Source organism: Thermochaetoides thermophila (genome assembly GCF_000221225.1).
Source record: "Thermochaetoides thermophila DSM 1495 unplaced genomic scaffold scf7180000011816, whole genome shotgun sequence".
In the NCBI taxonomy this organism is placed as follows: Eukaryota; Fungi; Ascomycota; class Sordariomycetes; order Sordariales; family Chaetomiaceae; genus Thermochaetoides; species Thermochaetoides thermophila.
Window position 1 is genome coordinate 1,859,300 of NW_006383032.1, and position 27,540 is coordinate 1,886,839.

The 27,540-nt window shown below is 53.3% G+C and overlaps 9 protein-coding genes and 1 non-coding gene across 10 annotated transcripts; 2 read left to right on the forward strand and 8 right to left on the reverse strand.

Moving 5' to 3' along the window:
* Positions 1–3,016: 3,016 nt before the first annotated feature.
* CTHT_0025970 (uncharacterized protein) lies at positions 3,017–4,801 on the reverse strand (the record flags this gene model as incomplete). The annotated part of the gene is made up of 4 exons (XM_006692994.1): positions 3,017–3,304; positions 3,364–4,407; positions 4,480–4,554; positions 4,616–4,801. 4 exons carry the CDS (start codon positions 4,799–4,801, stop codon positions 3,017–3,019), a joined length of 1,593 nt encoding a protein of 530 aa, XP_006693057.1.
* Positions 4,802–8,646: 3,845 nt separating this feature from the next.
* On the forward strand, positions 8,647–9,711 carry CTHT_0025980 (uncharacterized protein; the record flags this gene model as incomplete). The annotated part of the gene is made up of 1 exon (XM_006692995.1): positions 8,647–9,711. The coding sequence occupies one exon, from the start codon at positions 8,647–8,649 to the stop codon at positions 9,709–9,711; it is 1,065 nt and encodes a 354-aa protein (XP_006693058.1).
* Positions 9,712–10,072: 361 nt separating this feature from the next.
* On the reverse strand, positions 10,073–11,374 carry CTHT_0025990 (acyltransferase-like protein; the record flags this gene model as incomplete). The annotated part of the gene is made up of 4 exons (XM_006692996.1): positions 10,073–10,880; positions 10,930–11,037; positions 11,104–11,122; positions 11,173–11,374. The coding sequence occupies 4 exons, from the start codon at positions 11,372–11,374 to the stop codon at positions 10,073–10,075; spliced, it is 1,137 nt and encodes a 378-aa protein (XP_006693059.1).
* A 397-nt stretch (positions 11,375–11,771) lies between these two features.
* CTHT_0026000 (uncharacterized protein) lies at positions 11,772–13,248 on the forward strand (the record flags this gene model as incomplete). The annotated part of the gene is made up of 5 exons (XM_006692997.1): positions 11,772–11,781; positions 11,833–12,389; positions 12,449–12,919; positions 12,976–13,050; positions 13,222–13,248. 5 exons carry the CDS (start codon positions 11,772–11,774, stop codon positions 13,246–13,248), a joined length of 1,140 nt encoding a protein of 379 aa, XP_006693060.1.
* A 343-nt stretch (positions 13,249–13,591) lies between these two features.
* Positions 13,592–13,696, reverse strand: CTHT_0026010. The gene is made up of 2 exons: positions 13,658–13,696; positions 13,592–13,629 (listed from the first exon to the last, which is right to left on the reverse strand). It is a non-coding gene; the product is annotated as a tRNA-Ala (tRNA).
* A 946-nt stretch (positions 13,697–14,642) lies between these two features.
* On the reverse strand, positions 14,643–18,667 carry CTHT_0026020 (uncharacterized protein; the record flags this gene model as incomplete). The annotated part of the gene is made up of 4 exons (XM_006692998.1): positions 14,643–17,287; positions 17,366–18,382; positions 18,445–18,588; positions 18,652–18,667. The coding sequence occupies 4 exons, from the start codon at positions 18,665–18,667 to the stop codon at positions 14,643–14,645; spliced, it is 3,822 nt and encodes a 1,273-aa protein (XP_006693061.1).
* A 1,153-nt stretch (positions 18,668–19,820) lies between these two features.
* Positions 19,821–21,008, reverse strand: CTHT_0026030 (uncharacterized protein; the record flags this gene model as incomplete). The annotated part of the gene is made up of 2 exons (XM_006692999.1): positions 19,821–20,882; positions 20,940–21,008. 2 exons carry the CDS (start codon positions 21,006–21,008, stop codon positions 19,821–19,823), a joined length of 1,131 nt encoding a protein of 376 aa, XP_006693062.1.
* Positions 21,009–22,323: 1,315 nt separating this feature from the next.
* Positions 22,324–23,480, reverse strand: CTHT_0026040 (uncharacterized protein; the record flags this gene model as incomplete). Its single annotated transcript, XM_006693000.1, has 2 exons — positions 22,324–22,798; positions 22,861–23,480. 2 exons carry the CDS (start codon positions 23,478–23,480, stop codon positions 22,324–22,326), a joined length of 1,095 nt encoding a protein of 364 aa, XP_006693063.1.
* A 1,067-nt stretch (positions 23,481–24,547) lies between these two features.
* Positions 24,548–25,408, reverse strand: CTHT_0026050 (uncharacterized protein; the record flags this gene model as incomplete). Its single annotated transcript, XM_006693001.1, has 1 exon — positions 24,548–25,408. The coding sequence occupies one exon, from the start codon at positions 25,406–25,408 to the stop codon at positions 24,548–24,550; it is 861 nt and encodes a 286-aa protein (XP_006693064.1).
* Positions 25,409–25,658: 250 nt separating this feature from the next.
* On the reverse strand, positions 25,659–26,786 carry CTHT_0026060 (uncharacterized protein; the record flags this gene model as incomplete). The annotated part of the gene is made up of 1 exon (XM_006693002.1): positions 25,659–26,786. The coding sequence occupies one exon, from the start codon at positions 26,784–26,786 to the stop codon at positions 25,659–25,661; it is 1,128 nt and encodes a 375-aa protein (XP_006693065.1).
* Between the last annotated feature and the right edge of the window lie 754 nt (positions 26,787–27,540).

Consider the following 27,540-nt stretch of genomic DNA (forward strand, 5'->3'; position numbering starts at 1 on the left):
GCCACCACACGCCCTTCCACTGACGTATGCCTTGTGCCAGAAACACCAGCCCATCCCGCAGGGTCTCCGTTTCATCTACGACCATACGTCATGAAGCCATTCCCGAAGCAGCATGGCCGTGGCTGCTGAAAGCACCGGAGGATAAAACCTCGCGCGGGGTGTATCTGAGGTCCCATTGTTTTTTCACACTCTGTGCGCAGACTTTCAGTGCCATAAACCACCCGGTGCCGGCCTCTTGAGGGGAGAGATTGGACGGGAGACGACCGAAAACTATCAAGAAACGAACTTTAACCCCACTCTGGAAGAGCGTTATCGGACTCGATGATGACTCGAGCATAGGTCAACCGGAATGGGATCAAGAAAGGCCACTTTTGTGCGTGGCGTCTGGAAGAGTTCTCGCGCGCATGTATCGGTTGAGACATGTGCCTATCTCTCTCGGTTGACAATCATTCACATGGCAGTCGAATCAATAGATGATCGCCATTGCTCGTGGAGATCTCTCTTTGCAGTTTTTATCCGCTCGTGCCGCTTTAGCCCAGTAGTTGTTGATTACCCCTCAAGCCCAAGGCGGGGGTAATGGTTCATCTATCTCAGGAAGGGCCTTAGATCCTGGGCCCGAATGATGGATGAAAATGGGGATGTTCAACGTGCAATTCGGATATATGAAGACGGTCCTGAGTAATCGTAGCCCCTGGATCCGCCAGTCCGGTACATTCATGGTGATTTGTAACCAACCTCAACAGTAACACGTACCCCAGCAGAGAATGCCTGGCCATTGTAATGATGGGCATAGGTATGTCGAGAGGGAACTCGGACTTCACCGGTCCCATGCTCCATCTTCCTCTCCCCCGATTCCGGTCGCGCGGTAAGGCCGTCCGACCCGCTCTATAAGTATGACAGACTGACGACTGCCTGACCAGATCTAGTATCTCAGTGGTATGATCCTGTCAGGTACATCAAACTGCACAGTTGTAGAATGACATTCTTTTGATTTGTTGATTCTGAGTCAATTCCAGAGCCAGGAGTACATCAACGCTATGGGTGCTAGATCTTTTGTGGTAGATAGGCAACTGTCTAGATAACGTTTGCCTCATAAACATGTAGAACCCGGGTGGTCAAAGTTAATGTAAGTGAAATATCCCTACCTATCTCGGACCGCAGGTTCAAATTACCTCATTCCTAGGATATCCAAAACACAAATATTCAACTAAGATTCAATTGATAATCTTAGACATCAAAGACAGGACGCGGCTGGGTCAGATGTCCAATAGCTTCATGAGGGTATCAATTCCTTTTTCACTGGTCAGCAAAAAAAAAAAGTCAGCGATCAGCTGTTTGGGACTCTATTTTTGCCTGTATCCGTCAGGTATTGGAATCCACTTATAAAAGCTGACGAGTATCTGAAACTGGCCTAGTAGATCCTCTATTGAAGCATTACATCTTGTATCCGATACTCTCTAGGCACGGTCATGGGATACAATCTAAGAATGAGTGATGATAGAAGCAGGGGCAGTTATTATGAGCATATCGGGCCATAGACCAGGCATACTAGCTACCGAGAAGAGAGCTATCAGAAGCTATCAGAATAAATGTCAACTCTCCCAGATCCCAATGATGTTGAAAGACGAAAAGAACCAAAGCCTGGAATACCAGATCCCACTTATTCCTCTAAGGTATGAGCAGGGAGAGGCCTCATCCTTGTAATAGGTACTCATCATTGGACAGCGATAAAGGGGGGGAAGCAGTAGGATCAAATTTCTAGGCAGGCGACCACACGCTTCACTGCATGAACCAAAAGAAACAGGTATTAACAAGCTGAAGATTACTTGAACATCTTGTTTAACCAGTCCATTAATCATTCCTATTCATCTACACTATTCGCACATCTAAAGCCATTTGGTTACTGTACAGACTTCCTTAATCCATACACTTCATCTATAAGGAGTGTATTTCAGCCCTGTAAACTTTTTATCTCGTAATTTCCCACAAGTACATTCATTCATGCTGCATCTAGCAAGAAACGGCAAGGATAGAGAGCGTCAGGCAGGTTGCCTTGCGTGATCAAAAGCGAGAGGCGTGCTCCATCCCTTCTGGGTTTCGACACTTCTAGACAAGTTTCCTTCAAACTTTTTTTTGCCCTGGGGCGTCCTGCTGTAGACATAACCGGGTTGATGTACTGTTAAGTGTGACCAAGATTGTATGTGTAGGAAAATGGAAAGCATCTGCGGCTTTTTCAATCTTTTCATCGAAAGTCCCTTCCCCCCTCCCCCTTCTTCCCAACAAGTCGTAGCTAAGCTGTTGGATGGAGCTGATTCCAGGTAAGAAAGTTAGAGGACATGAGAGAAGACATGTGATGAAACATGGAGTGATTTGAATAAGAGTGTTCATGAGAACAGAAGAGGCAAGGGGTTCGGGGAGAAAGGATATTGGTATAAGCTCTCCCATCCAGTACTCTGAATAAAAACCAAAGACTCATACTTATCATCGTCAATCACCACCCAGCACCATGACCGAAGGAAGCCATCAATCAAACAACCGGAAACACAACCATTATCAAAAAGAAACATAACCATGCTTCTTTTTTGCTTCTTTGTTTGTGGGACGAGTTTGTTGTAGTGTTCGCGTGAAAGGCCAAATCCTTTTCCTAACTCATCATCATTGCATTTTGTTTTGGAAACCCCGTTACTCCATGACTCACGCAGCCAACCAAGCAAGTCAATCGAAATGAATGCCTGCCCTCCGATTTGCCCTTCCGCTTTTTCCTGCCTACTCCGAAATTCCGCCCTCAGAAACCCACACCACCTACCAGCCAGCCAGCCCAGCCAGAATGATGCCCAAGGACGAAAGTACGTAACGAAAAATGCCACCTCTCTAAAAGGCAGTCACGCAGTTAACTGAAACGGGAGAAGAAAAGACCATCTTGGCTTCATCCTCCCATTTCACACGGGAGAGGGAGGTGACGGCACAAAAGAGACACTGTGTTTTTGCTTGCATGCCTTGCGTGGTAGAAAGCCAATTAGGCAGTGCCGGCCTGGGCACCGCCGCGACTGCCACGGGGACCGCCGCCACGGCCACGGGCCTGGTTGAAGCCACCACGACCGCCGGAGCTGCCAGTGCGAGTGGACTCATAGCCACCACGGCCGCCGCGACCGGAGCCACGGGCGTTGTAGTTGGAGCCGCCATAGGCATTAGCCTTTGGACGGCGCTGCTCGACATAGATGGTCTCGCCGCAGACGGTGTGGGGGTTGGCATTGATGCAAGCGTTGTAGCCGGCAACAGTCTTGAACTCGACGAACGCGCAGTTCTTGAAGCAATCGGTGTCAGTGCGAACCATGAAGCAGTTGCTCGACTTTATGGCCTTACCTTGGTACGGTTGATGTCGAAGTACACCAGCTCGCCAAAAGACTCAAGGTGAGCCTTCAGCTTGCCCTCCTCGACCTTCTCGGTGACGGACTTGACATACGCCATGGTGTATTCCTTCTCCGCAGCGGCAGCTTGAGACTGGCGGTTCTGGCGCTTGGTCTCGGCAGTCTGCCACTCGTTACCGGAATCCTTATCCTTAGTTGAGGTTTGGGTCGGAGTGTTCTCGGACTGCTGCTGAGGAGCAGCAGGGGCCGGGGCCTGCGCAGGGGCAGGAGCGCGAGGGTGAGCCTGCGTGGGCGGGGTAGCAGGCTTAGGAACAACCGGAACAGCGGGACGAGGAACGGTAGCAGCCACACGACTAGCCCACGACATAGGCTTTGGGGGCTCCTTCGGCTTCTCAGGCTGGGCAGGAGCCGGAGCCGGAACCGGGGCCGGAGCCTGCGCAGGGGCCGGAGCAGCAGTAGCAGCAGGAGTAGGGCTGGGGTCCTTAGGCTCCTCGGGCTTCTTAACTTCCTCCTCAGCAATCTCCTGAACGGTCTTTTCAACATCAGGTTTGGCCTCAGGTTCCTCAGCCGGCTTCTCCTGAGCCTCAGCAACGGGCTCAGGAGCAGGAGTAGCCTCAGCGGCCGGGGTCTCAACGGCAGCAGCCTCCTCGAGCTTCTCGGTAACAGCGGCTGTGTCCAGCTGGGTTTGCTCCTGAGCAGGAGGGGCGGGCTCCTCAGCAGCGGGGGCTTCAGACTTAGCCTCAGCTTCAACAGGAGCGGCAGGTTGCTCAGCGGGAGCCGCAGGTTCCTCAACAGGAGCTTCAGGCTCCTCCTCCACCTCTTCTTCGAGATACCTCAGAATGTCGTTGAGCACGAAGTAGCCAGACGGCTGCTGGGCAAGCACGAAGGTCTGGACAAACTTCTTGGGTTCCTCGCCCCTGTTGGAGATCTCGCCGATGACCTGGATGACGATGTTGTCGCCGGAGCCCTGGGCATCGACGTTGGAGATACGAACCTTGGTGTCCTGGAACTCCAGCTCCTTGATGCGGTTTTGAATGGCCTGTTTGTTTTTGATGGGTCAGTCCCTGGTTTGGGTTGGGTAGCAATGGAAGAAAATGGGCACACGACTTACATGACGACCGACTGAAACAGGAACCACCTTAGCCTCGAGGCCAACCACGAACTGCGATCCCTTGCCGTAGAACAGCTGCCGAGATGGTCAGTCGCACAATCCAGATGGTACCTAGGACGGCAGCGGAAGTACTCACGTGCAGCCTCTCGGGGGATTTGCTCAGGGTTGTGTAGTACTGCTCGACAAAATACCAACCGACCTCGTCCTTGGGGAGATCGCGAGCCGAGCTCTCGGTGTTGGTGTTGTTGGCGGTAGGCGCCTCAGTCTTCTGGGCCGGGGCAGCCGCGTACTGGTCGTGATTAACATTACCGTTGGTCGCCATCTTGAATGGGCGCGCGGTGGTTGGTAGAGTGGGGGAGTGGGAGTGGTTGTGCTGGGTGAGATCGAAAGCTGGGATTCAAGGTTTCGACTCGGTGCGCGAGGTAAGAAAGCGGAGCCTAGGATGCGTTCCTAAGTGCCCGGGGGTGTGGTATCGGGCTGAAGTATCGAAGATCGGATTTGGAAGATGGGAGATAGGGCTGGAGGGACAGGGTTAGCAGAGAGTTAAGTTGGCTGGGAAAAGGCTTCCCGTGATGGATTCCAGAGAGGAATTGGAGAATTGGGGGCGGCATACAGTCGGTTCAACTGAGCTCCTAGTCGGCGTAAATGAGCGGATGGGTGGATGAGCAAAAGCACTGGACTGGGTGGGGCCAGACAATGTGGGTGCAGCAGCAGTGGGCACTGGGGCACTGGCTCTGGGCTGTTTGTTGGTGGGAGAGTGGGAAGTGGAAAGTGGGAACGGAACAGAGATGATGAAAGTGGAAGTGTGGGAGGGGTGTGCTCGGAGAAAGCTGGCTGCAGGGAAAACTGCGAAAAACGTGCGAGGACGGGCGGGAAAAAAGGGAGACAAAAGACGCTGCTCGAGGCACGTGGAAACGGAAAGGAGAATTGTGAGCTCGTGGGATCGCTGGGGCGAAAGATGGGATTTGAAGGAAGTCGTTCTGCTGGAACACAAGCAGAGTGCTCGCTGGGCTTCCAGGTTCTGGCCTCGAGCACAAGCAGAAAATTGATTTTGGGCGTGCTTTGCCAGCCCACAGGCCCACAGTCTACGGAAAGTTTTCTTGGCAAACCTAAAGGCAAGGTGCAGCAGTGTGGGCTGTGGGCGTGAGCGTGGATGTGTGGGTGGTCAAACCCCTGGTGCGGCCCGAGCGTCTGGTCTGCTTACATAAGCCACGGGGGGGGGCCAGAGCCTGGAGACTTCATTGCCATCATCTGGTTCTTATGCATCTCTTCTGTTTGACCATCTAGAATGTCGATGAAGGATGTCCAAACTATTTTGTCGATTCTCGCTGAGAGATGCAACACAGTCATTCATGGTTACAATATCACCAAATCTGATAGCGGGGCAACTGACTCAAGGCTGCCAGGTGGCCATCTTCGGACCCGGCTTGGCTCTGCTCTGTGCCCAACCTGGACAAGAGACTATGTCCAGCTCTGGGATATTGCATCTCAGGCCATTGAAGCATTCAGCACATAGATCCTACTTCTGGATAAGTAGATTTACGTCAGGATCTCTCATAGTGTGGCTGATACCTGTATTGTTAGATTTTTGCACTGCGTCTCGCAGCCTGTTCGACTTCGGATGCAGAGCATGTCGAAGCCGGAGAGCTTCCGATTCAAAGTTGGCCTGCCTTATGGCTTTGTGGCTCTGGCCAGTGCACGGATCAGATCCAAGGGATTGGAACGCCATATCAACCAGTCGTTCAGTTTCACCCTTGCCTTTCGACAAGATCCAATAACAGGGCGCAGGCCTTTGCAGGAGCTTGACCAACAAGAGTCGGCCAAACAGTGGGACATTGATACGGATTACATGTGCTCCCATCATCATGATGCTCAGGCAATGAGTATCTCAACATCACAATCGCCCTTTTTTGTGTATCTAGATTCAACCCATGTGGCAACCATAACCCTAACCCTGATAAACCTATTCGGTAGCGCCAAGTAGGTGGCTTGTGCTAATTCGGCGTCCCGGGGACTTGGCAGATCAAATGCTCGTCCGGCAGTTGATCCTATTGTTCAGAATGTTGTGAACATCGCGGTCTCACAGGTACGGTACCCACTGTTCAGTGCACTGGAGATGCATGCTGAAGGAGCTGGGGTCCGAGACGGGTGAAGAGGCTCGAGGATCGCGTCGAGACTCGAAAGTTTATACAACAGCCAGCTCGCCCTTCTTTTCGGCACCGACACACTCTCTGTCACTCGCCGGGCTCGCAATGGCACGCTAGATTGGCTTCTGCCAGTGGCTCGGCAGCTCCCAAGTCATCCTCACCCAGCTCGCAGCAGCCTTAACCACACAGCTTTCCCCGCACTCTTATGTTCAAACTGGTTGTTTCTCACCGGGCCGCTGCGGAGCTGCGAGTGTGCAACCAGAGAAGCCAGGAACACACAAACACGCCCAGACACAGACATAATCACAGCCGATATCGACGTGAACCACACCCCCGGGTTGCTGTTGTAACACGTTTCCACAACCTTGGTGGGCGTGTGCATGCTGCCCTCGTACGGAACGCCACATATCCCACACCATACAGGTGGCAGTAACGACGAACGCAACTCCAGCTGAACAGTTGACAGCTCGAGTGCAACATCGCCAGCCCAGGATCCCAGGCACTGCATGGTATTGTGCGGCATGCATCCACATCCCCCAGATCCATCCCCCACACATTAGGCAACTCGGTGTGGTTGTTGGACCCTGGACACGCATCTTCCTATCAAATCTGAGCGAGATCCGACAGAGATCCTCCCGCGACAGCTTGCTTACCTTCCTGGGTTAACTAATCGGCACACGTGTTTGTAGCACGGGAATTTGGCGCGTCATCACGTTGGGGCTCTGGAGAGACATCCGACTTTCCGAGCAGCAGGCCCGCGACTCCGCTTACTCCGCGATCCGTAATCCGCGAGCCGATTGCTGAGTGACCTGACCCCCCATGTTGTGTGTGGGCCGGGATACCGTTGATGACGAGCTGATTGCCCGTTCCGGTCGTGTGGTCACATTCACTGATCGCCCTTGTCAACGCGTCAACGCGGGCATTCCTCCAGCCAGCCATGGTCTACTGTGGCAAGGCATCGCAGGGCTGTGAAAACTGCCGCATTAGACGTATAAAAGTAAGCTTATTTCTGTTTCTCTTGCCCATGTGGTGTCACCATTTCTCTCAGTTGTATGCTTATCCTACATTTCATCTTTGACCCGCCTTGGCGCCGTTTGTTCTCGATCTTCTCACAGGGCAGGCCGGACAAGGATGTTATCTGTGACGTCTACACACCCTGCATGGCTTTTGCATCGGATCTTGAACCTAACCTGCTCATGTTCATCTCCCTCTCCCTCTCCACAAACTAGGCACTGACTCGAGCCAGTGTGACCGTGTATCCCCCGGATGCACCCAGTGTATCCGGGCTCGCAAGCCATGTCCTGGCTACCGGGACCCAATCTCTCTCATGTTTCGAGATGAGAGCAATAAGGTCATCCGGAAGGCTCACGCCCAATGGGGTTTAACAACACCAGTGAGATCGAGGGAAACGTCTGCACCTGCACAAGGCCCTTCCGCCGCAGATGCAGATGCCGAGTCTAAGTCGGGCGCAGTGGTCTCAGCAAAAAACCGCCTATCAACTGAGGGGGTTGGAAAGAGCTTACCTAAAGAAATCTCTGCCACGCCTGTTGAAAAGGCTATCCAATTTTATCTCGAACACTATGTAATCGGGTTGCCAGACGAGCCCAAGGTTGGCCAAGAACTCCAAGGACGCAGATGGATTCACTCGCCCGAGACACGAGATATCATGGCGGCTGTGGGATTCTCTGCCCAGGCAAACCTACATAATGACAGGGAGCTGAACACGTTAGCGAGGCAACATTATGGAAGTGCTCTCCACAGCATCTCATCGAGGATACAAAATATCACCGATATAGACCTTGAGGTTATCTTACGTGCCGTCGTCATGATGGCCACGTACGAAGTGAGCTTGCACTATTTAAAGAGCGTCTGAACGTTGACTAAGCCTTCCTAGGTTGTTAGTAATCCATACGAGCCAGTAGGCCCAGCAAGAACGCATGTCATGGGCGGAGCAGCAATCTTGAGCACAGTGCTTTCATATCGTCCATCTATCAACGGAGGTGCTCGCGGCCTTATCCAGATGTGCTTCACCATCCTAGCCCAGGTCCAGCGATCTCTACAACACTCATCCCCCCAGCCGACCCTCGCCATCCCATTTACTCCAAAAGGCATTCTCTCCGATGGCAAAGCCTTCCCCAAATCCATTTTCGAATGGATTGACCTCGCTTCTCGATTCGTATCATCGGAAGACAAACCTGCCGCCCAGCTCCTCCCTATTGTCCTCCGTCTCGTCAAGCTTTCAGCCCGAGTCCACAGCCAACCCTTAATGGATGGCGACCCCCAAACTGCAAACGTGATTCACGAAGTCCTTCAACTTGACGACGCTCTCGCGGCCTGGGAAGACCAGGTACGAACACACAACACAAACACCAACACAAACGGCAATGACTCCACTACAAACACGAACATCTGGACCGTAACAGAAGACCTCCTCTCCAACTACGCCCCTTCCCCTACAGCTGACCCCGTCCCTCCGCAAGCCGTCTTCGACGGCGCCTACCATGTCTACTCTGACATGTTTGTCGCCCGAACATGGAATCACTACCGCTGGGCACGTATTTTAACGTGCCAGATGCTGCTTGAGGCTGCGTTTCGGTTTCCCATGACAAACACCACCTCTTTTCCTAATGCATTGATCTCGCCAGCGAGGATACAATCCTCATTGACCGTGATATCTCGTCTAGCCCGTGATATCCTCGTCTCGACCCCGTCTCACTACCGCCATCCCTCCTTACGACCAAAGCACTGGGCTTGTTCAATCTTTGACCGTACCCATGGTGGAGCAGTCATTGGATTTGCGGGGGTCCCGACGCTGTTGTTTGAGATTAAAGTGGCTGGGTGTGCGCCGGGCGTGGAGGCAAAGTGTAGAGAGTGGGCATTGGGACTGCTGGAGACGGCGTGGAAGGATACGGGGATGGGGCAGGCCAGGTTGCTGATGGAGATCGTAGAGGGGATCGTGGAGGGGGAAAGGAGAAGGTCGGATATGAAGAATAGGATGGAAGGGATTATTCCGAACGGGCAGGGGAATGGGAATGGGATGGGAACGCAGAGGGGAATGGGGTTTGCAATGTTGGCTGTGAGGTAGGGATAGTATGGCATGGTGCATGATAGAAGGAAGTATGATGAAGGGAAGTGTTGGCAGAGGAGATACTGGTCGAGAAAGGATAATTAGGGGGCATGAGGCATGGGCTATATGGCGCATAGCATTTGGGATACACATGTTTAGAGGTATTTTTCTTCTCATAATGGTCATTTAGAACTCTTGTCAAACACAAGCGTCTTGAATAAACCGGAGAATGTGATCCGTGGTAATTTGAGATAAATTCAGACGCCTTTACCCCTTTTTCAATGAGTAGCCCCCCAACCCCCACAAGACCTATATCGTCTGGAAACGAATTGATTTTCTCATTCCCCCTTTTGGACGCCTGTATACTAATGCCTAGATCTCAGTCCTGGTTAATATTACTCCCGTCGACCCTGCTTTTATACTTCTTCGCCCCAATAACATCATCTGGCCGCCATGTCTCGGCAAACGCAAACGACGGATCGGGCTCCGGATACCCACCCAACTCCCTTCTCAACCGCAACACCTCCTCCCTCAACCTCCTCGCAACTTCAATCCTAATCTCCCTCGCCTCCTTTCCATACTTCAACTCATCTGTTGGCAACTCTCCCGGCATCATCTGCTTCAGCAAGATCATTGCCTTTTCCCCGCCCTCCTTCACCAACCTTTTCCTTTCCCTCTCGACAAGCGCATCCCACTGCCTCTTCAAATCCCCAAACGTCCTCTCATAATCCACCACTTCCCCAAACACCACCCGTACCTTTTTTCCGATCCGGGGCAAAAATTTCGGGAACCCCCTGTCCTCTGGCATTACACGCTGTGTGCCATCAATGAACATGGGCACGATATCAGGCACCGGGTCAGACTCTAAAATGAGCCGGGCAGCGCCCCATTTGAAGTAGCGAAGGTCGGTCGATGCGTGTTGGTGGACTAAGCCTTCAGGGAAGACGTGAACCCAGGCATGGCGGCGGAGTTTCGGGAAGGAGAGGGGTGATGGGTGGGTGTCTGTGCCGTCTGTGGTATACGTTAGGGGTAGTGAGGTTGGTGAATTAGAGGAGAGGAGAGGATTGGGGGTCGAGAGAAGGCGGATGGCTTGGGTTAGGGCAGGCTGAAAGGGTCCGCCGTAGGGAGAGTGCTTGAGGCGATGGCAGGGGAGGACTTGGCCAACTGTGAAGAAGGACGCGAAGAGTCTGGGAGAGTTAGGACACCAAGGAAATGTTTAAGGGAGTAGGAGCATACTTATTCTTGAAGCAGATATCGGCCGCACCGAGGGTCCAGCGGAGGTTGTCCGGATTGAAGGCATATTTAGTGAGAGGGAGCAGACCCCAAACTACGGGATCATCGACACTGGTTGAAAGGAGAGTGTGAGATTGGGGTCGTGGTTGAAATGTGACTGCGTCGACAGCCACTTACACACTGATGTGGTTGGAGACTGAGGAACGGTCAGTGATGTAACCTCAAGTCAATGGGAACACAACATACCAGTCAGGAGACCGTGTTTTCGATTCGCGGGGTCTTTGCGGCTGTCCAAAAGCTCCAAAAAACGGTCCAAACCGTGGACCTCGACCTTGTTGAAGCCATACAGAAAAACCCGAGAGATGACGCCGGTCATTCCCATGACCAGGGCTGACTTTATCTGCCATGAGAGGCTGGGCCGCTGGGGGACCGGCGATGAGGCCGACATTGTGGGAGAGTGTTCAATTGCAAGTTAGAACCTCATCCCATTGGAATCAATTGTCAGGATTTCGGCCCCAAATCACCCCTGGGGAGAACAAAAGACATGAAGAGAGAACGAACGGAAACAGAAAAAAGACTCGGGCAATGGTATCAAGGTGAAGAATGCAATTGACGAGTTGATTTATTCATGTACCCGATTTTCCAGAAGGGCCTGCAGGCTGCGTGCATCAGCGACAAGGGTCAGCTTCCCCATCCCCCGCAGTGCCAAGACATGCCAACTGCCGGTCTCCACTGATCTTGAGCTTCTTGGACTTTCGAGACGTGACTCCAGGAGCCCCTTTTTTGTCACCAAGTCATCTATATCTACTTCTCCCTCCAACCTTCCCCATCCAACAACAGTCACAATGGCTCATAGTAAGTTCAATTGTCATGTCAGCTTTCCAATAGCACATACTGACCGCCCAGGCAAGAGAAACACCAGCCGGCCTATCTTTACCTCTCACGAGCGCGCCATGGCCCGCGCCGCCTGGGGCTCATCCTCAGCCCGCCTTTCGCGCGAGTCATTTCTGCCCTTCGCATCCTGCTGGCTGTGTCTTGAGCCCGCCATAGACCCAGTTGCATGTTCGTACGGCGACATTTTCTGTCGCGAGTGCGCCTTGTCGAATATCCTTGCGCAAAAGAAAGAGATTAGACGATTGGAGAAGATGAGGGAGCAGGAGGAGCGCGAGAGGCTGGAAGAGGAGGCTAGAAGGGATGCTGAGGCGAGGGAGAGGGCCATTAGGGAGTTTGAACTTACGCAGTTGGGACTAAGTATACAGCAGGCAGGGAGGGAGACTAAGAGTTCTGGGAAGGACAACCTTGAGCGTTCAGGGCCGTTGAAGAATGGGGTAGTTGGTGAGAGCGGGCAGAGTCACGGCGAAAAGAGGGGCGAGAAGCGCAAGTTCTCTTTGGATGCCGATGAGCTTGCCCGTATTGCCGAGGAAGAGAGGATAAAAGTTCGAAAAGCCATCGAAGAAGAAAAGGTGAGCGTCGCCCACCCCTTCGTGTCACTCAACTGGCTGCCCGCTGATGTACTCTTCAGTCCTCAAAGCCATCCCTACCGTTCTGGGCTCCCGCCGCGACACCCTCGACCGACTCGCGCAGTACCGAACCCAAGAATAAAAAGACTCGACCCATCTGTCCTGCCGCTCCAGAAGACAACCCTCACCCTTACTCACTCCACAGTCTTATAACCATCAAATTCACCGAAGAAACCGACTCCGAAACGAAACAACTCCAGCGCATCTGCCCCTCTTGCAAAAAAGCCCTAACCAACGCATCTAAAGCCATGCTAGCCAAGCCTTGTGGGCATGTCCTCTGCCGCAGCTGCGTCGGCCAATTCATGAAGCCATCTGCGGCTGATGGGACGGTACGATGCTTTGTGTGTGATACTGATGTGACAGAAAAGCCTGCTAAAGAAAGCGAAGAGAAAAAGGAAAAGGATAAGATTCAACCTGGCCTGGTTGAACTGCGCCGGGAGGGGACAGGGTTCTCGGCGGGAGGGAAGAATCAGGTAAAGAAGGATACTGTGTCATTTGTGGCTTGAGCTGAGGCTTTGTGGGCTGCCAGAATGGCCTGCGCATGAGATATCTCCAAACCTTTGAGATGGCTGACAGCCAAAGCCCTCCTCGCCAAGTTCGTGACGTAAGAACTGCGATGGCTATTAAGTAGTAGCCTTGTTTTCTGGCATGAGTCCCTTTTATTTACGAGACTATGCCGGTTTTTATAGACGGTGCTATGCTGGGGGCAACTGAGAGCGTTCTCTTAATGTTTGTGGACAGCACCTGAAGTCACCTTGATTCCACTGGATGTCAGAACTTTGTCAACCTTTCGCCAAATTAAGTAATCTAATACCATTTGCAAGCATTAAGCTGCATAATACAGGCCTCTGTGATAGACAACACAAACAGAACAAAGGTGTGATGTCCGAGTTTTACCATTCTTTCAACAGCTGAGAGTTATCTCATCAAGAGCTGCAAAGACAGCAGTCAACTTTAATTAATATCATTAACCGCTCGCCCCCCCCCCAAAAAGGAAAAAAAACATCTTTAACTCAATATCCATGATCAGCTGCCACAATAGTTCATGTTTCCTTCAAGACATCACCCATACTCCACATCTCCACCCTAGTGGGCCATTAAAAAAAAATGCAACCCTCCAACCCAATCGCTCTCTAGTATTCCTTTGGACGAGCTGGGAATCGAACCCAGTACCTCTCGCATTAAGATAGCCCTTTTGATGGTCTCGAAGAGATGCTAAGCGAGCGCTCTACCAAATGAGCTACACGCCCTATTTTGAAAAGGGAGATTGGTAGAGGGTGGATCCCCGGTTAGGATGGGGGAGGTGACTGAGGAATTTTATAGGATATGGGAACGAGAGCATAGTAGATATAGTTGGCCTGTTTTGGGAATGAAGAGCAGATCTGTGTGAAGAGATTGGTGGCTCATTATGCTGTACGGGTTGCTGCTTTGGATGCTAGTGACATCAAATGCTGGGACTTATATTCAAAAACATAGAACGCACTTTCGTCACATGTCTTAACCAACACAACACAGGGTATATGTATATAACCATCGTCTACCAATACATCTATGTACACAATGCGCTGCAGCCTTGCTCTTTACAAAGGGCTGACACCACATACCACTACCATTTAAGTCACATCCATGCACAAGTTGACAATGAAGACGGCGCAAAAGAGTCAATCCAGCAAACTATCCCTCTCCTCCTTAGTCGAGACATGCTTTCCTGTCTTGCATTGACCAAATGCAAAGCGCCGTTGCCATGATTCCGATTCAGAAGACCAGGTCTTCCTCAAAGCCTCTCCATCATTCCCTTTCTCTTCCAAGTCAAACAGAAAATACACCATGATGATTGTTGTGTTGTGATTTTGCTCGTTGTAATGCATGAACCCATCCAGACCAGACCCAGAGAACTTTCAGCCGACTTTCCCAAACACCAACCAAACACCAAGCCCTATAGCAAGCAAGCAAAGTTCCAAGCAACACCGAACCAAAACCTCAATGGAGAGGCAGAATAGCAAAGCGACGGACAAGAAGAAATAACCGGCCAGAACGCTAGTGATACCAAATGTGTGGGAAAGATATGTATATATGGCCCAATGATGGGCCCAACGTGATAAAAGTGGTGAGTTATGGAGGGATGGGCACATATCCCAGACCCATTCACTAACCTGAGTTTGACCCCATGCCCTGCTCTTGTGAATATCTATGTCCCTATCCCTGTTCTTGGGTCCGTGCCTGCGAGCCATTCCTAATGTTACTTCCCCTAGACCCAGACCTCCCACCACCTTGACTAGCACTTAAAAGATATGCTTGGGGAGGCAAGGGAACCACTGGCCGGAGGTTATGTGCCCCAGCAATCGCCACAGCAGCAGCCATCGATTCGGCAGGATACGTGAACCGGAACGGCTGCTGGTTGTTGTGTACAGCAGCCTGCTGCAGCCGTTGCTGATGTTGCTGAGCGTGCTGCTGCAACAGCTGTTGCTGTTGCCGACGTTGTCGATGCTGTTGTACATGGAAACTACCTATGTTTTGAGTCGTGCCAGATGCAGCCGGAGGACCAGTAGCTCCCATGAGTGGGACTGGTGCAGTGGTGGCCAGTCTGGGTCGCGGAATGCTGGTGGTGGTGTAAGGGCGACAATCTAACGGGGAAGAGAGAGCAGTAGCTGCTGAAGAAATATTAGCTACTGGCGAGATTGAACCAGCTACTTTCTTTGCAGCAGCTGCTACCGTGGCACGAACATTCACTTCATTCAACCCAGGCAGGCTAGCAGACATGACCAGAGAAGGCGATGAAGACTCAGACGCCACGGGTGAGAGAGCATGCATCTGGCTCTGGTTTTGAGTCGAACGCAGATTCTGGGCCTGCTGCTGCGCTTGGGGCCTCGTCCGGGAGAGCGCTGCCATCTGACGTTCTGCCTCCCTTTCAGCCTGCGCTTTCACCTCACGGAGGATGTCGTCCATCTCATCGTTGTCGAGATTCATCGTCTCATCTTGCGCTGCTTCCGCCTGAACGCTCGCAGAGTCGATTTGATCTCTGACAGGCTGCGGTTGTGAGGATGATCTTTCTGCCGAGGGTGGACTCGAGGATTGAGGTGCTGGCACAACAGGAGTGTTCATTACCTGCCGCTGTGGTTGCATCGTATCCATCTGCGAGTTCCCTATGGGCTGCCTCATTCCAGCAGCCATCCCTGGCCCATCTATCCTCATCAACTGTGTGTTCGCCTGTGGTTGCCCCATGCGGAGCCTGTTTTGCCCCTGATCTTCAGCCTGGGCTCTTGCACTTAGCATCTGGCCTTGCGTCTCAGCCGGGCTTGCAGTTGGAGGAGATGTTCGAGCCTGAAGCTGAGGGGTCCTCTGAGCCTGAACATTCATGTGCACTTGCATTTGCGGCTGCCGTTGAGCCTGCGCCATTCTAAGCCCCGCTGCTCTCTCTGCCGCACGCTTGATCGCTTGCTCCCGGATTGGATCCAGACGCTGAGAAGGAAGATAACTCGGCCTAGGTGAAAAAGTACTAGCCAGTGCTTGGTTTCGCATCTGATTCAATTTGACCCGCGGGACTTGCTGTTGTGGCATATGTGGCAGCTGTGGCGGCTGCATGCCTGTCGATAGATCGCCAAGTGTTGTCAGGTAGGACGCGTTCGGTAGATTAGGGGATCTGGTCGGGTTAACTGGACTGACAGGGTCGGCAGGCCTGGGTTTGGGCGGTCTGCCAGGTCCCTGTCTTGGTGGAGGCGAATGAGGCATAACTCCCGGGGATGGTTGTCTCGTGGCAGCAGGTGTCAGACCAGATTTGGACATCGACGTCATGATCGGCGATTGTTGCATGGCTTGGCTGAGGGTACTTCCACTTGGCAGCGACACAAAAGGGTGTGAGGGTGGCTGTTGTGGAAGCAACATTGACATGACCAACGGTGACGACGACAATGCTTTCGGAGTCGCAGCACGGGTGAGAGGAGACAATGAATGAGACATCATAGGGGGGGAAGGAGCGGAGAAAAGAGGGCGAGAAGACATCGGTGAATGTGATATTGCCCGAGAAACAGAAGTTGGCTTTGTAGCCATCTGTCTCTGAATATGTTGGACGCCTTGCTTCAAGCCATTGGTAGCACCGTTCTGCGATGTCCCCAGAAGAGAAACAACTGGCGTATTAGGAAGAACAGGGCTGGACTTGGCCAGTGAATCCTCCTGGGCCAGCAGCTGGCCCAGTTCCAACACCCGCATCTCAACAGTCGAATCCGATGGGCTCTCCTTAGGAGTCGGGGCCATGTTCTCTGGCGTCTGGCGGACACCGTCCGTAGCTCGATGGATATTTTCCATGGGCTGACTACCATGAATCCCAGGCATTGACCTGTCCTCCTTCCGCTTCCGACCTCTCGGCGCACGTACACCTGTCGACGAAATAGAACTCTGAGAGGAGCTGGATGCCGCAATCAACCTCTTACGCATCTCCTGTATGGCCAGCTCTGCGGGTTGGAGTCGAAGGTCCGTCGTAGGGAGGTTCGCGAATGCATAAAGCGGCGTGGCAGTCGGCAATGCAGGGGATGACTTGCTAACAATGGTATTAACCGGTGCATCCGCGAGCGGCTTTGATGACTCAGGAATGGCAGAAGCCGCTCTTCGTGACTGCTTCGGCTGCCGGTTTGCGGCAGCTCTGCCTGTTGCTTTCAGCTTCGTGACCTTTGAGAGTGAACGACCAGACATCGGTACATACTCCTGGTCTAGCACTGATCCGGGCCGGTCTTTGGGCTTCCAGCAAGGCTTTTTGCACACCTCAGCCAGCGGCGCATCCTCCTTCTGAGATTCATGATCAACGGCAGCTATCTGTGCCTGCTGTGTTGTATCATCCTCACCAGCGACTGACAATCCGTCACAAAATTGGGCACTCTAAGCCCGGCTCGTGACAGAAGGTCGGCGCTGTGGGACACCAGAGAGACCGATGCTTGATGAGCGACGCGAGAGGCTGCCCAGGCCAACTGGGTCGGGCTCGCCAGGGGCATCCTCGGCATCGTAGAGGCCCAGATGGCCATCGGACAGGCGCTGGGCGCCAAAACCAACAACCTTGAATATGTTCGTACGGCCACCGTTGGTGGCAGCCTGTAGCTGCTCGTGCAGGCGAGCCAGCTGGTACTGCCTCTTAAGCGGTGCAAAGACTGGCTGCGGTACGACAGGTTGAGGGTTCCAGTTGGCCAGGGCCGACATGACAGCGGCAGTCTCCTCGTCGCTGTCGACGGCTCCGGCGTTCAGATCATCCTCATCTTCCAACGGGGCGTTGGCATCGAGTGCTGCCTTCTGCTGTTTCGCCTGGTTCTTTTTCTGATAGGCAGCCAGGAGCATGTCATAGGGTAGCGAGCGGCCAGGGACGGCACGCTTTGCGCTCATGCTGTGACTCTTACACGTCAATGAGCGTGCGCAAAGCTGGCCGTTTGGTAGCGGCACACCACACTGGCGTTCCACATCAACGGGTCCCTTTGGCTTGGCGACCTTGGGCTTGGGTTCGTCCTTCTTCTTTTTCGCTTTGCCCTTGTCGAGCTCGCCTTCGGCCTTCCTCTTTTTGCCGGCGACATCGGTCTTCTTAGTTTTCTTACCAGCTTTGCCGGCTCCTTCCTTACCATCGTCGTCGTCACTGTCGTCATCACCCTTAGCAGCGCCCTCCTCCTCAAGCCTGCGAGCTTCCTCTTCCCTAGCAGCCTCCTTGAGGCGTTCGCGAGCTTCGCGGGCCTCCTTCTTTCGCTGGGCTTTTTCCTTCTTGATCTGCAGACATTTGGCGATATGATCCCTGGCGGCCGTGCGGCTGATGCCCTTCCTGCACAGCTTGCATTGTAAGAGCTCGAGAACATCTTCGAGGGGTCGACCGTTCGAAAAGGTGTCGCGGGCCCTGTCGTCGAGCTGGTTCACGTCGGGGCCGGGCGATGCAGCGTTGATTGCGCCGCCATCTTTGTCTTTCTTCTTGTCTGCAGGTCGTCAAGGTTAGCGCGTACGCTTGTGCGGAGAGCGAGCTGTCCATTAAACCAACCTTCCACTAGCGTAGCCTCTTTCCAATTGCCAGGCTTGATTTGCTTGACTGGCGGCTTCTTGAGCTTGAGCTTGCCCCAGATATGGGGCTTCGAGGCTAGAACGGTGCCCTTGGCCGGCGCGACCTTGATTGTTGCCTCTTCATCTGCGGCAGGGAAACGCCAGGATTAGCGACGCGCACAAGGCACCAGAATGAAGGGTGACGGACCTTTGCGCGAATCCATTGCGACTGCAGATGCTCATAGAACGAGCGACGGCTATATTGATGATGGTTCAATTCGCGAGTTGATGGATTTCCGGGAAATGGCTGTTTTGATGGATGATAAGATGCCTGGTGTTTTGGTTGATGGATGGTTGATGGTCGAGGCCTCGGTGATTGCGCTCCCAAAGATAAGGTACCGCGCAAGCTTCAGGCCGCTGAATCGGGTGGCGAGGTTTGGCAGGCGAACAAATGGCGAAGACCTAATGGTTAGAACAGAGGGCGCAAAGGCACTAGAAAAGATGAAGAACGGCTCGCACCCATTTCCTTAGTCGGGTGTCGCTGCGGCAGGTTGGAAGTTGTCGCTGTGAGATGTCTAGGTTCGTGCGGCTCGACAGTGCCCGGTCCTGCGCTTGGAGCTGCGGCAAACGTTGCGGTAGTGGCCGCGGAGGGACAACTGCAGCGATCAGGCTACGTACCGAACCGTTATCGATATGCAATTATGGCTTTTACCCAGTTTAGCATATGCACGTACAGTGTACAGGTACAATTGGGTGCTAATGGTAGCGAGAGCGATCAGAGCAACCAGAACAATTGAATTCATCTGATCGCAGAGAAGTTGTAGATTTTTCGTCCGAGCGTCTGCTTTAATGTCTCTTCATACTGGTGATTTTATTTAGCATGCTATCCGTTTTAAGAAAGCACTGACAACTGTGACATTGACCAGATGTAGCAACCCAGAAATCCCGACCCTGACACCGTAACCCCTCAAGGTCCTCTCTCCTCATGACATCTCGCCGCCCAACCAAATGGTATGAGCCAGAAAAAGGGAGGGAAAAATACGTGTAAAATCAGAAACCGACGGTCTACTTTGTGTACTCCCCTTGCGAACCCAAACACCCTTGGCTGGAAAAGGAAACAAAAATTAAGGATAGTGAGAAAGCGTCCTGTTCACCAGAGGCTAAGCCCGACATCTCCTTCCACCCCGTCGTGTAGAAGATTCCCAAGCTCTCATACCATAAAGACAAACCATGACCATGCCATACAATTCCGTTAACTCATAGACATTACCACCGTAAGCCAGCAAAACCAGAGCAAAGCATAGCAAACCCCTAAAGAGCTAAACCTTCAAAACGCAAAGACACCCCTTACCAAAGCCCAGTCGTGCCGTACTACCACTAATAGCCGCCATAGGTTCCCTGGCTAGGCACCTGATACGCGCCCGGCTGGGGCATAGGCATCGGCTGCTGGGGCTGCTGGGGGTGCTGAGGATGCTGCGCGTACTGATGCGGGTGCTGGGGATGTTGCTGGTGAGGATGAGTTGGGTGCTGAGCATGCGGGTGCTGCGGATATGGCGGACGCGGCATCGGCGGCGGGACAGCGGTGACCGGCATATGTTGCTGAGGCTGGGGCTGCACGCCGGGCAGGTCATGGAACCAGGGATGGTTGAGAGCATCAGCGGCAGAGATGCGCAGCTCGGGACGCAGCTGGAGCATGCTGGTGAGCAGCTCGATGCCGACGGGATCGATCTGGGGCAGGATGGTGCTGAGAGGCTGGGTGGCATACATCTGCCAGGTGGTCTTGTATTCCGGGAAGTTGGAGATGCCCGGCCAAGTGCGTTCTGTGGGAGTGCCCATGATGCGGAAGATGCGCTGCAGCTGGTCTTCGTTAGTGGTACCAGGGAACAGCGGGCGTCCCGAGAACATCTCGGCCATGATGCAGCCGGCCGACCAGATGTCGATACTGGTGTTGTAGGTGCGGCTGCCGAGCAGCACGTCGGGAGCGCGATACCAAAGGGTGACGACCTCGTTCGAAAAGGTGTTGACCGGGATGCCGAACGCACGGGCAAGACCGAAGTCACCAAGCTTCAGCTGGCCTTGTTTGTTGATGAGAAGGTTCTGCGGCTTCAGGTCGCGGTGCAGAACTCTGTTCTTATGACAAAAGTCGATGCCCTTCAGCAGCTGGTACATGAAGGACTTGATGACCATGGGTTTGAGAGCGCCGCGCTCGCCTTGGGTGTCCATGTACTTCTTAAGATCGCCATCCATATACTCGAAAACGAGCATCAGCTTGTTCTCGGTGTGGATGACATCGTGCAAAGCCACAATGTTCTCGTGCTTGAGTTCCTTCATCAGCGAGATCTCACGGATGGCCGTGCTAGGGGTTCCCTCCTCCGAGTCGAGATGAATCTCCTTGAGAGCGACGAGCTCGCCTGTTTGGCGGTTGCGGCCCTTGAACACCTGCACGAATTGTCAGCGTCATGCCTGATCTCTTGAGTCTCACTCGGTCCGACTCACTGTCGCATAGGTACCCTCGCCCAGTTTCTCCAGCTGCTGGAACGAGTTCGGGTGTTTCCTTCCGTCCATAGTTCCTACGATCGCAGGTTGTGTGCCCTGGGAGCGGGCGGACCGGCTAGATACAACGAGGCAGGGGTTCGGCAGCGGCCGAGTCCTTGAAGTGTGTTGCGGATCGAAAAGAATACCGCCAACAGTGACGGTTCCAGCGAAGGGATCGCGACGGGATTGGTGGCGCGCCTGTTGGGGTTTATTATTTGAGTCGTAGGACGCCGTGGTCTCGGTTGATCAGAAGGACAGAATATAAGCAGGCGCGTGTGCGACTGTAACAACAACAAGCAACCCTAACAATGTAATGCCGCGTCCTTCTTAGTCAGCGAACAAAGGAGAGCGCTTTTTGAGGTTGAAGAGGTTGTGTGAAGCAACTTCGGCCGGAGGTGGAGTGACGGTCGTGACAGTCGGGAGGCCCAAGCGGCTACGAAGCGCAGAGAGTCGTCTGCCAAGTCGCAAATATCTTTCGTTAATGCCGTAGGCTGACGTCGAAGCGACAGCAGCACTTGCGCGCAAAGGACGAGATGATGATGTCGAAACCAACCGAAACAGAAGCGGTGCTACGGCGTCGACCAGGCCACAAATTTGGGCCTCTAGCCTTTCGGTGCTGCCCTGCCACTCAGCGGAGGTCCAGTGCCTGTGAAGTGGCCCAGTCCCAGCGATACCTTCAGCGCCTCAGGGCCTGCGCTGGGGGCTCGGCGGCGGCGACTGTGGGGCAGTTGAGGGCGCCAGTCATGAGTCAAACTGAGGCCCCTCCGCCCCGCTACGTACCCCGCCAAGCGCATCTCGAAGCATCAGGGTTGAGCTCGCAGGTTCGGGCAAGACGTCGCTGAAAGCCGAGCTGCTTCCAATGGCACGATGCAGCAATGAACAGATGCGTAAACCGAATCTTAGAGAGCACCTTAGTTATGATGTGGATTTGAACTTTGGTTGAAAGAGTAGTAGGATAAAATGTTGCACCAGCGTATCTCAACGATCCTGGCAAGTACAACCCGAAAGAGCTACCTCGGGTAAATCTGAACGAATGATGCATACCCCCCACTGTCAGCAAAGATGCAATCTGGCAGGGCCTTTTCTGTGTAGCACGAGCTGTTGACGGCAGGGAACATACCATATAGCCGAGCATGCCTAAAGCCACTTCATTTCCCTCCTATGTAGGGAACGTAGAGCATTACCCCCGAGGTGTCTCGTGATGGATATAGGTGAGGTCCAATGAGAGCAGGGTGCTGTATAGGCTCCTGAATGGATTTCATCTCAATATGGCCCTTAATCACGGATGAGCACGACAATGAGATCTACCCCGTCCTTGAAAGGTTCAGATCTTTTCAATCTTTCACTATGTCTGGATCTTCTCCAACTTCCCAGCATCCAACCACTCCAACACAAACGCGAGCGTGATTCTCGCCCAGTCCCTGACTGTCGCCATATCCAAATGTGCCCCATCATCCTCAAGCCGATGCCACACCTCCGGAAAAGGCGAGGGAATGAGATGGAGCACGGGTGCTCCGCGCTTCATAAACGGCTCATGATCATCCCCGATAAAGGCACGTGTAAACTCGGTCGCCATCTTCGCGCCATCTGGGAGGAAGGGATGCATCGGTTTGCTTTCGAGCAAGCCCAGCCCACGCAGCCGGCCTTCAAGCGTCGCCATGCGCTGATAGGCCCAGTGCGTAGTCTGAAAGTATGAGGGTACGTTCGGGTTGGGCGAGCCGAGTAGATCGAGGAGTACGAAGAGGCTTATTTGGCGCAGGGGGTTGCGGAAGGTTGAAAGGGCTGGGTAGGTTGTGTTTTCCCACGCTGCAGCGAGGGCTCTATTCAAGTAACTCAGCCAGACTCTCCCAGTAAACACCTGGAGGTAGCGTAGAAGACTCACCTCGACCCATACAAACTATCCGTATCCGTCCAACTCACAAACGCCTCCTCCCCATCTAACAACAGTATCTGCACACCCTCCCCTGTCCCATCCTCCCCATCCCCCCACAACCGCCCCAACACCTTTTCCAACTCCCTCGCAACCCACATTAGAACCGCACACGGCGCTGCGCTATCCGTAGCCCCGATGAAATCCCCTCCTTGTATCATCTTGCTATCATAATGCGCCGCCAACGTCAACAACCCTACATTCCCTTCTCCGCGTTTCCTCGCCCATGGCGGCTCTCTTCGTAATATAATATTATGGAATGGCACCGGGTTTCCTTTACTCAACGGCGTGGGCGAGCTAGAGTTTTGCCATGAAAGCTTCCATTCTGGTATATGTTTTGTCGCAAAGCGAGTGAAATGTTCTTGTGCTGCGCGTTGACCTGGTGTCCCCGGGACGCGGGTGATGAGGAGGGGGCCGAGAAGGGAGTCAGCGTTGGAGGGGGAGAGGTCGAAGTCGGTGTCGGAGGGGTTCGGGATTAGTGTTTTGAGGAGGTCATCGGAAATCTGGGTGTAGGCCGTTGAAGAAGAAAGAAGAGAGAGGAGGAGGGGGATGGATAGGGCTTGTAGGCGCATTGTGGTCTGCTTTTCGACTTTGATCGGTTCGGATCCAAGTTTCAAGTTGTCGCGATGATTCGATGGGTTCGGTGTCACGTCAAACTTCTTTTGAGAGGATTAGTACTAGGAAAATCTCGCGCGCATTCCAATCCTGCAGGAGTGATCACAGATTCTAATGCCTTCTTGCAAGTTTGGTCCCTTCACAAGTCGTGGGCGGCAACGATAGCAAATAGGGACGACGATGGCTTTAGTGGTTCAATCACACACTCTTTTGTCCCAACTTCTGTGTTTGGGTCTTTAAGTCAATCAATCGTGTGTTATCATCCTGTCCGTGGTGAAGATCGTGCAACAGATGAAATAAAGAGGTAGAATATAAGCTTCCTTCAATCAGTTATTGACATGATGGTGCTCATTTATTGACAGGTGTGTCGTCGGAGGACAAAGTGACAAACTCCTGGGGTCTGCTTTCACACAGCCATTTCACGCGCTGATTGGCCAGCTGCATTGAGTCGGGGACCCACCAATTTCCGGAGCCGATGGTGCATGATCCGTGGGGATCACAGAATGCCCGAAGACCCGGAGATGGCGGCGGGGTGGGGAAGCCTTTCCAGCTCTTCTTGGGGGAGGGAACAGGTGTTATTCCTCAATTCGTTGGGCACAGAGGTTGCGCATCTATGTGTCTACCATGCTTTTAGACAACCTGATACTTGGCAGTAAGACCAAAACTCATCAAACTCAACGACATATTTCCAGCTACCTAAATCGCATCTAACGATATCTCATCTTACATCGATGATGCCAACCAGTCTGTGACCACCTTCTCCCAAGCCAGCCCGTCGATGGTATCACGATGCAAAGCCTTGTATGATCGCTAACACTGTATAAACCAACGCAATCACTCCTTAAATTCCTCCGTTCTCACCAGACCTGACAGGCTCCGGAACACCAAGTACCTCCCTTCCTTTACCCAGATCACGTTAAATGAAACGCATCCATCCATCCAGCTAGTGAATAGACAAACAGACAATGAACATATAGCCAAAGGGCAATCCCAAACGTGATTGCATTTCTTCCTATTGAAGCCATCACTCCTCGTCAGGTAATTTCTCCCCTGCCAACCTCCTCCTCTCCATCTCTTCCTCTAACGCCAACCTCTGCGTAAAACTCATTGGCACACCTCCCTGTCCAATTATGGAATTCCTATTCGCGGCCCTATAGCTCCCCATATCCGCGGGCTCAATCCCACTCCTGCCATCTACACTTCCAACCCAGAAGTGCACATCCTTCAACTTGGCAATCTCATCATACAGTTGGGGGTCCTTAATCGGGTTGATTGTCACAGACCGGCCCTTATAGGAGCCGATACTGTGGCCAAACAGAACAGCTGAGGGTGAAACGGGAGGCGGCTTCCAGGATTGCGAGCCGGAAGTGCCGTTGCGCATCTTAAGCTGCTCAGGAGGGATGCCGGCTTCTCTCTGGATCTGCTCTTCTCTGGCAAGAGTTCGTAAACGAAGCGACGGGGTGTGGTCATCGTCGTCATCTTGAATGTACTTCTTTTGTTCTTTCCTCTCGGCTTCAATGTCTTCCACTTCAAACAGTGGATCGTCATAATCATCTTCGGTGTTGCCGTGATGCCGATGATGTTCCCTCTTGGATGTGGAAGAAGAAGGGGTCGCAGGTTGCTTCGAAGACGATGCAACGACACTTTTGCTGGAACCAGGCAATAGCAAGGATGACTTCCTCTTGGGTTTGATGGAAAGGAACTCGTCATCAGATGCATCACTTCCGTCATCATCGAACTTGGCCATCTCCTCAATCGGGGACCCAAGAATACCATTAGCCGCGGCATCTTGTTCATCAATTTCCGCATCGACGGGCTCAACGGTTGCTTGTGGCCCCACCTTGATGGTGAGTTCCCGCCCCTCCGTCTCGCCATTGGCCTTCATGAGTTCAGGGTCTGGGTTGACGACTGTCCAAACCGTGCCCTCTTCCAGCGGAGTGCGCGACAATGCCTGTAACGCTTGGGTCGAAGATACTTTCTTCGGTCTGGGTAGCAGATCCTCCTCGCCTTCGACATCTAGCAGTGACGGACCGGTATAATTTGCCACGTCCTCATCATCCTCGTCCAGGAGGTCCTTAGTACCTGTTGTTGGTTCGGCTGGTGTCTTCTCAACCTTCTTCTCCTTCTTAGTCTCCTTAGCTCCCTCCTTGGCCTGCTCCTTGGTTTCCTTTTTCTTTTCCTCCTTCTCCCCCTCTTTCTCCCCTCCTTCTTCTCCTCTCCCTTTCCTCCTTCTCCTCCTCCTTCTTCTCCTCCTTCTTCTCCTCCTTCTTCTCCTCCTTCTTCTCCTCCTTCTTCTCCTCCTTCTTCTCCTCCTTCTTCTCCTCCTTCTTCTCCTCCTTCTTCTCCTCCTTCTCCTTTACCTGCTTCGCCTCGGGAAGTTGCACAGCAGCCGACGCAGGGGCAGGCTCGCTGGTTGGCGTCATGCTTCCTGGCGTCAGTATTGGTGACACTGAAGCCGACGGGGGCTTAGGCCCATCACTTGGAAACACTTCCTCTCCCTCAACCGTAAACCGCACACGGCGCGGGCTGTTCTTGATGGAGCTGCCGGAAGACCGACGAAGGGCACTCCTTGGAGTCATGGGCACCGGCTTCGGCTCACTGGCACTCCCAAAAGAACTAATCGAAGAAACCGAGCGATCCGTGTTCCTCCTTTCGGGTTCAGGCCGGCTGCTGACGTCGCTATCACTTGGAGTGGCATCGGAAACAGACTTCTTCCCCTCAGATTCCTCATCTCCTTGCTTCTTCCCGGCAACGACTAGGGGAAGCGAATGAGTGTCGGGAGGGGATGCAGACAAGATGTTCCCTTCGTCGTGGCGGTCGCTGCCCTCCAGCAGTGGCAAATAAAATGGGGTAAATAGGCCATGGAACTCCCTCTCGCGTGCATGGGGGCTCCGTAGGCCCTCAGGCTCAAGCTCTGCCTCTACTTCCGCGCCAGTCTTGGGGGCGCCCGATACATGTCGGAGCACAAGAGGGGGAGACTTCCTGCCGTCACGTGGCTTGCGTTCTTCGCTGACATCCTCATCCCTTTGTTCCTCTTGATTATCCTTCTTCGGAGGGCTGAGGTATGGATAGCGGCCAGCAGATATGGAATCGTTGATGGCTCGGGTGACCTCAGTCGAGACATCGGGCGGACAATTCTTGAGGCAATCGGCTACATGGCGATGGAACTCGGCCAGCATATCACGCTGGTAAGCGGCGACCTTGCCGTCTAGCTCGGCCAGCTTGTTGTGCAGCTCCGAGACGATCCGGGCGGCGTCATCCATGGCGGCGGTAGAAGGTAGGTAAGTAGGTGTGATGGCTGTCAAACTGTTCGTGGCAAGGCTGTTGTTGGTGTTACTGTACTAGACCGAGGGGCGTTATCCTGCAGGCTGCAACACATAATCTGGGGGAGTCTAGCCCAGACAGACTCTTGCTCCAAGCGTCCTGGCCCGTTCTTTCCCTTGTGTATTCGTAATTCGCAAACCAGTATGCCGTGGACCGTGGAAGGTTCCAGCCCGGTATTAATGGTCCGGCCCGCGTGACTGTAATGGTTCCCTTTGCGATTGGCAACGCTACCTGGGACCCGTTGCACTGCCACGTGAGCCACAGGAAACGTGGTAGCTGTCTCTGGCTAGATGTATAGGCGAGAGGTACTCAGCGACAGAACTATGCTCAATGCTCAAGCAACCAGTGACTTGCGGCAAGTAGATGGTGACTGGAGAAGTGGACAGATCAACAGAAGGTCAAGGCGGCGCTGGTTTGTGGATAGTGGCTCGTGTCTCTCTGGCTGACAGCTTACTAAGTTCTCGTTTCCTCCTCAGATTGGGCCCCTCCGCTTTGAGTCCAATTCGATATCTGTCCCCGCCGGTTTCCCACAGACCCGCAAGTGAACCGTGATCTCGCTCAGTACGTGGCTAGCCTGCGTTTTCTGACCTGGGGGGCTGCGGGTTGCGGCAAGCTGCTGGGGTTGGGGTTGTCTCGACTCACCTCAAAGGAGGGGTCGTCGATTTTTTGGCTGCAGCGGTTCTCGAACACTCT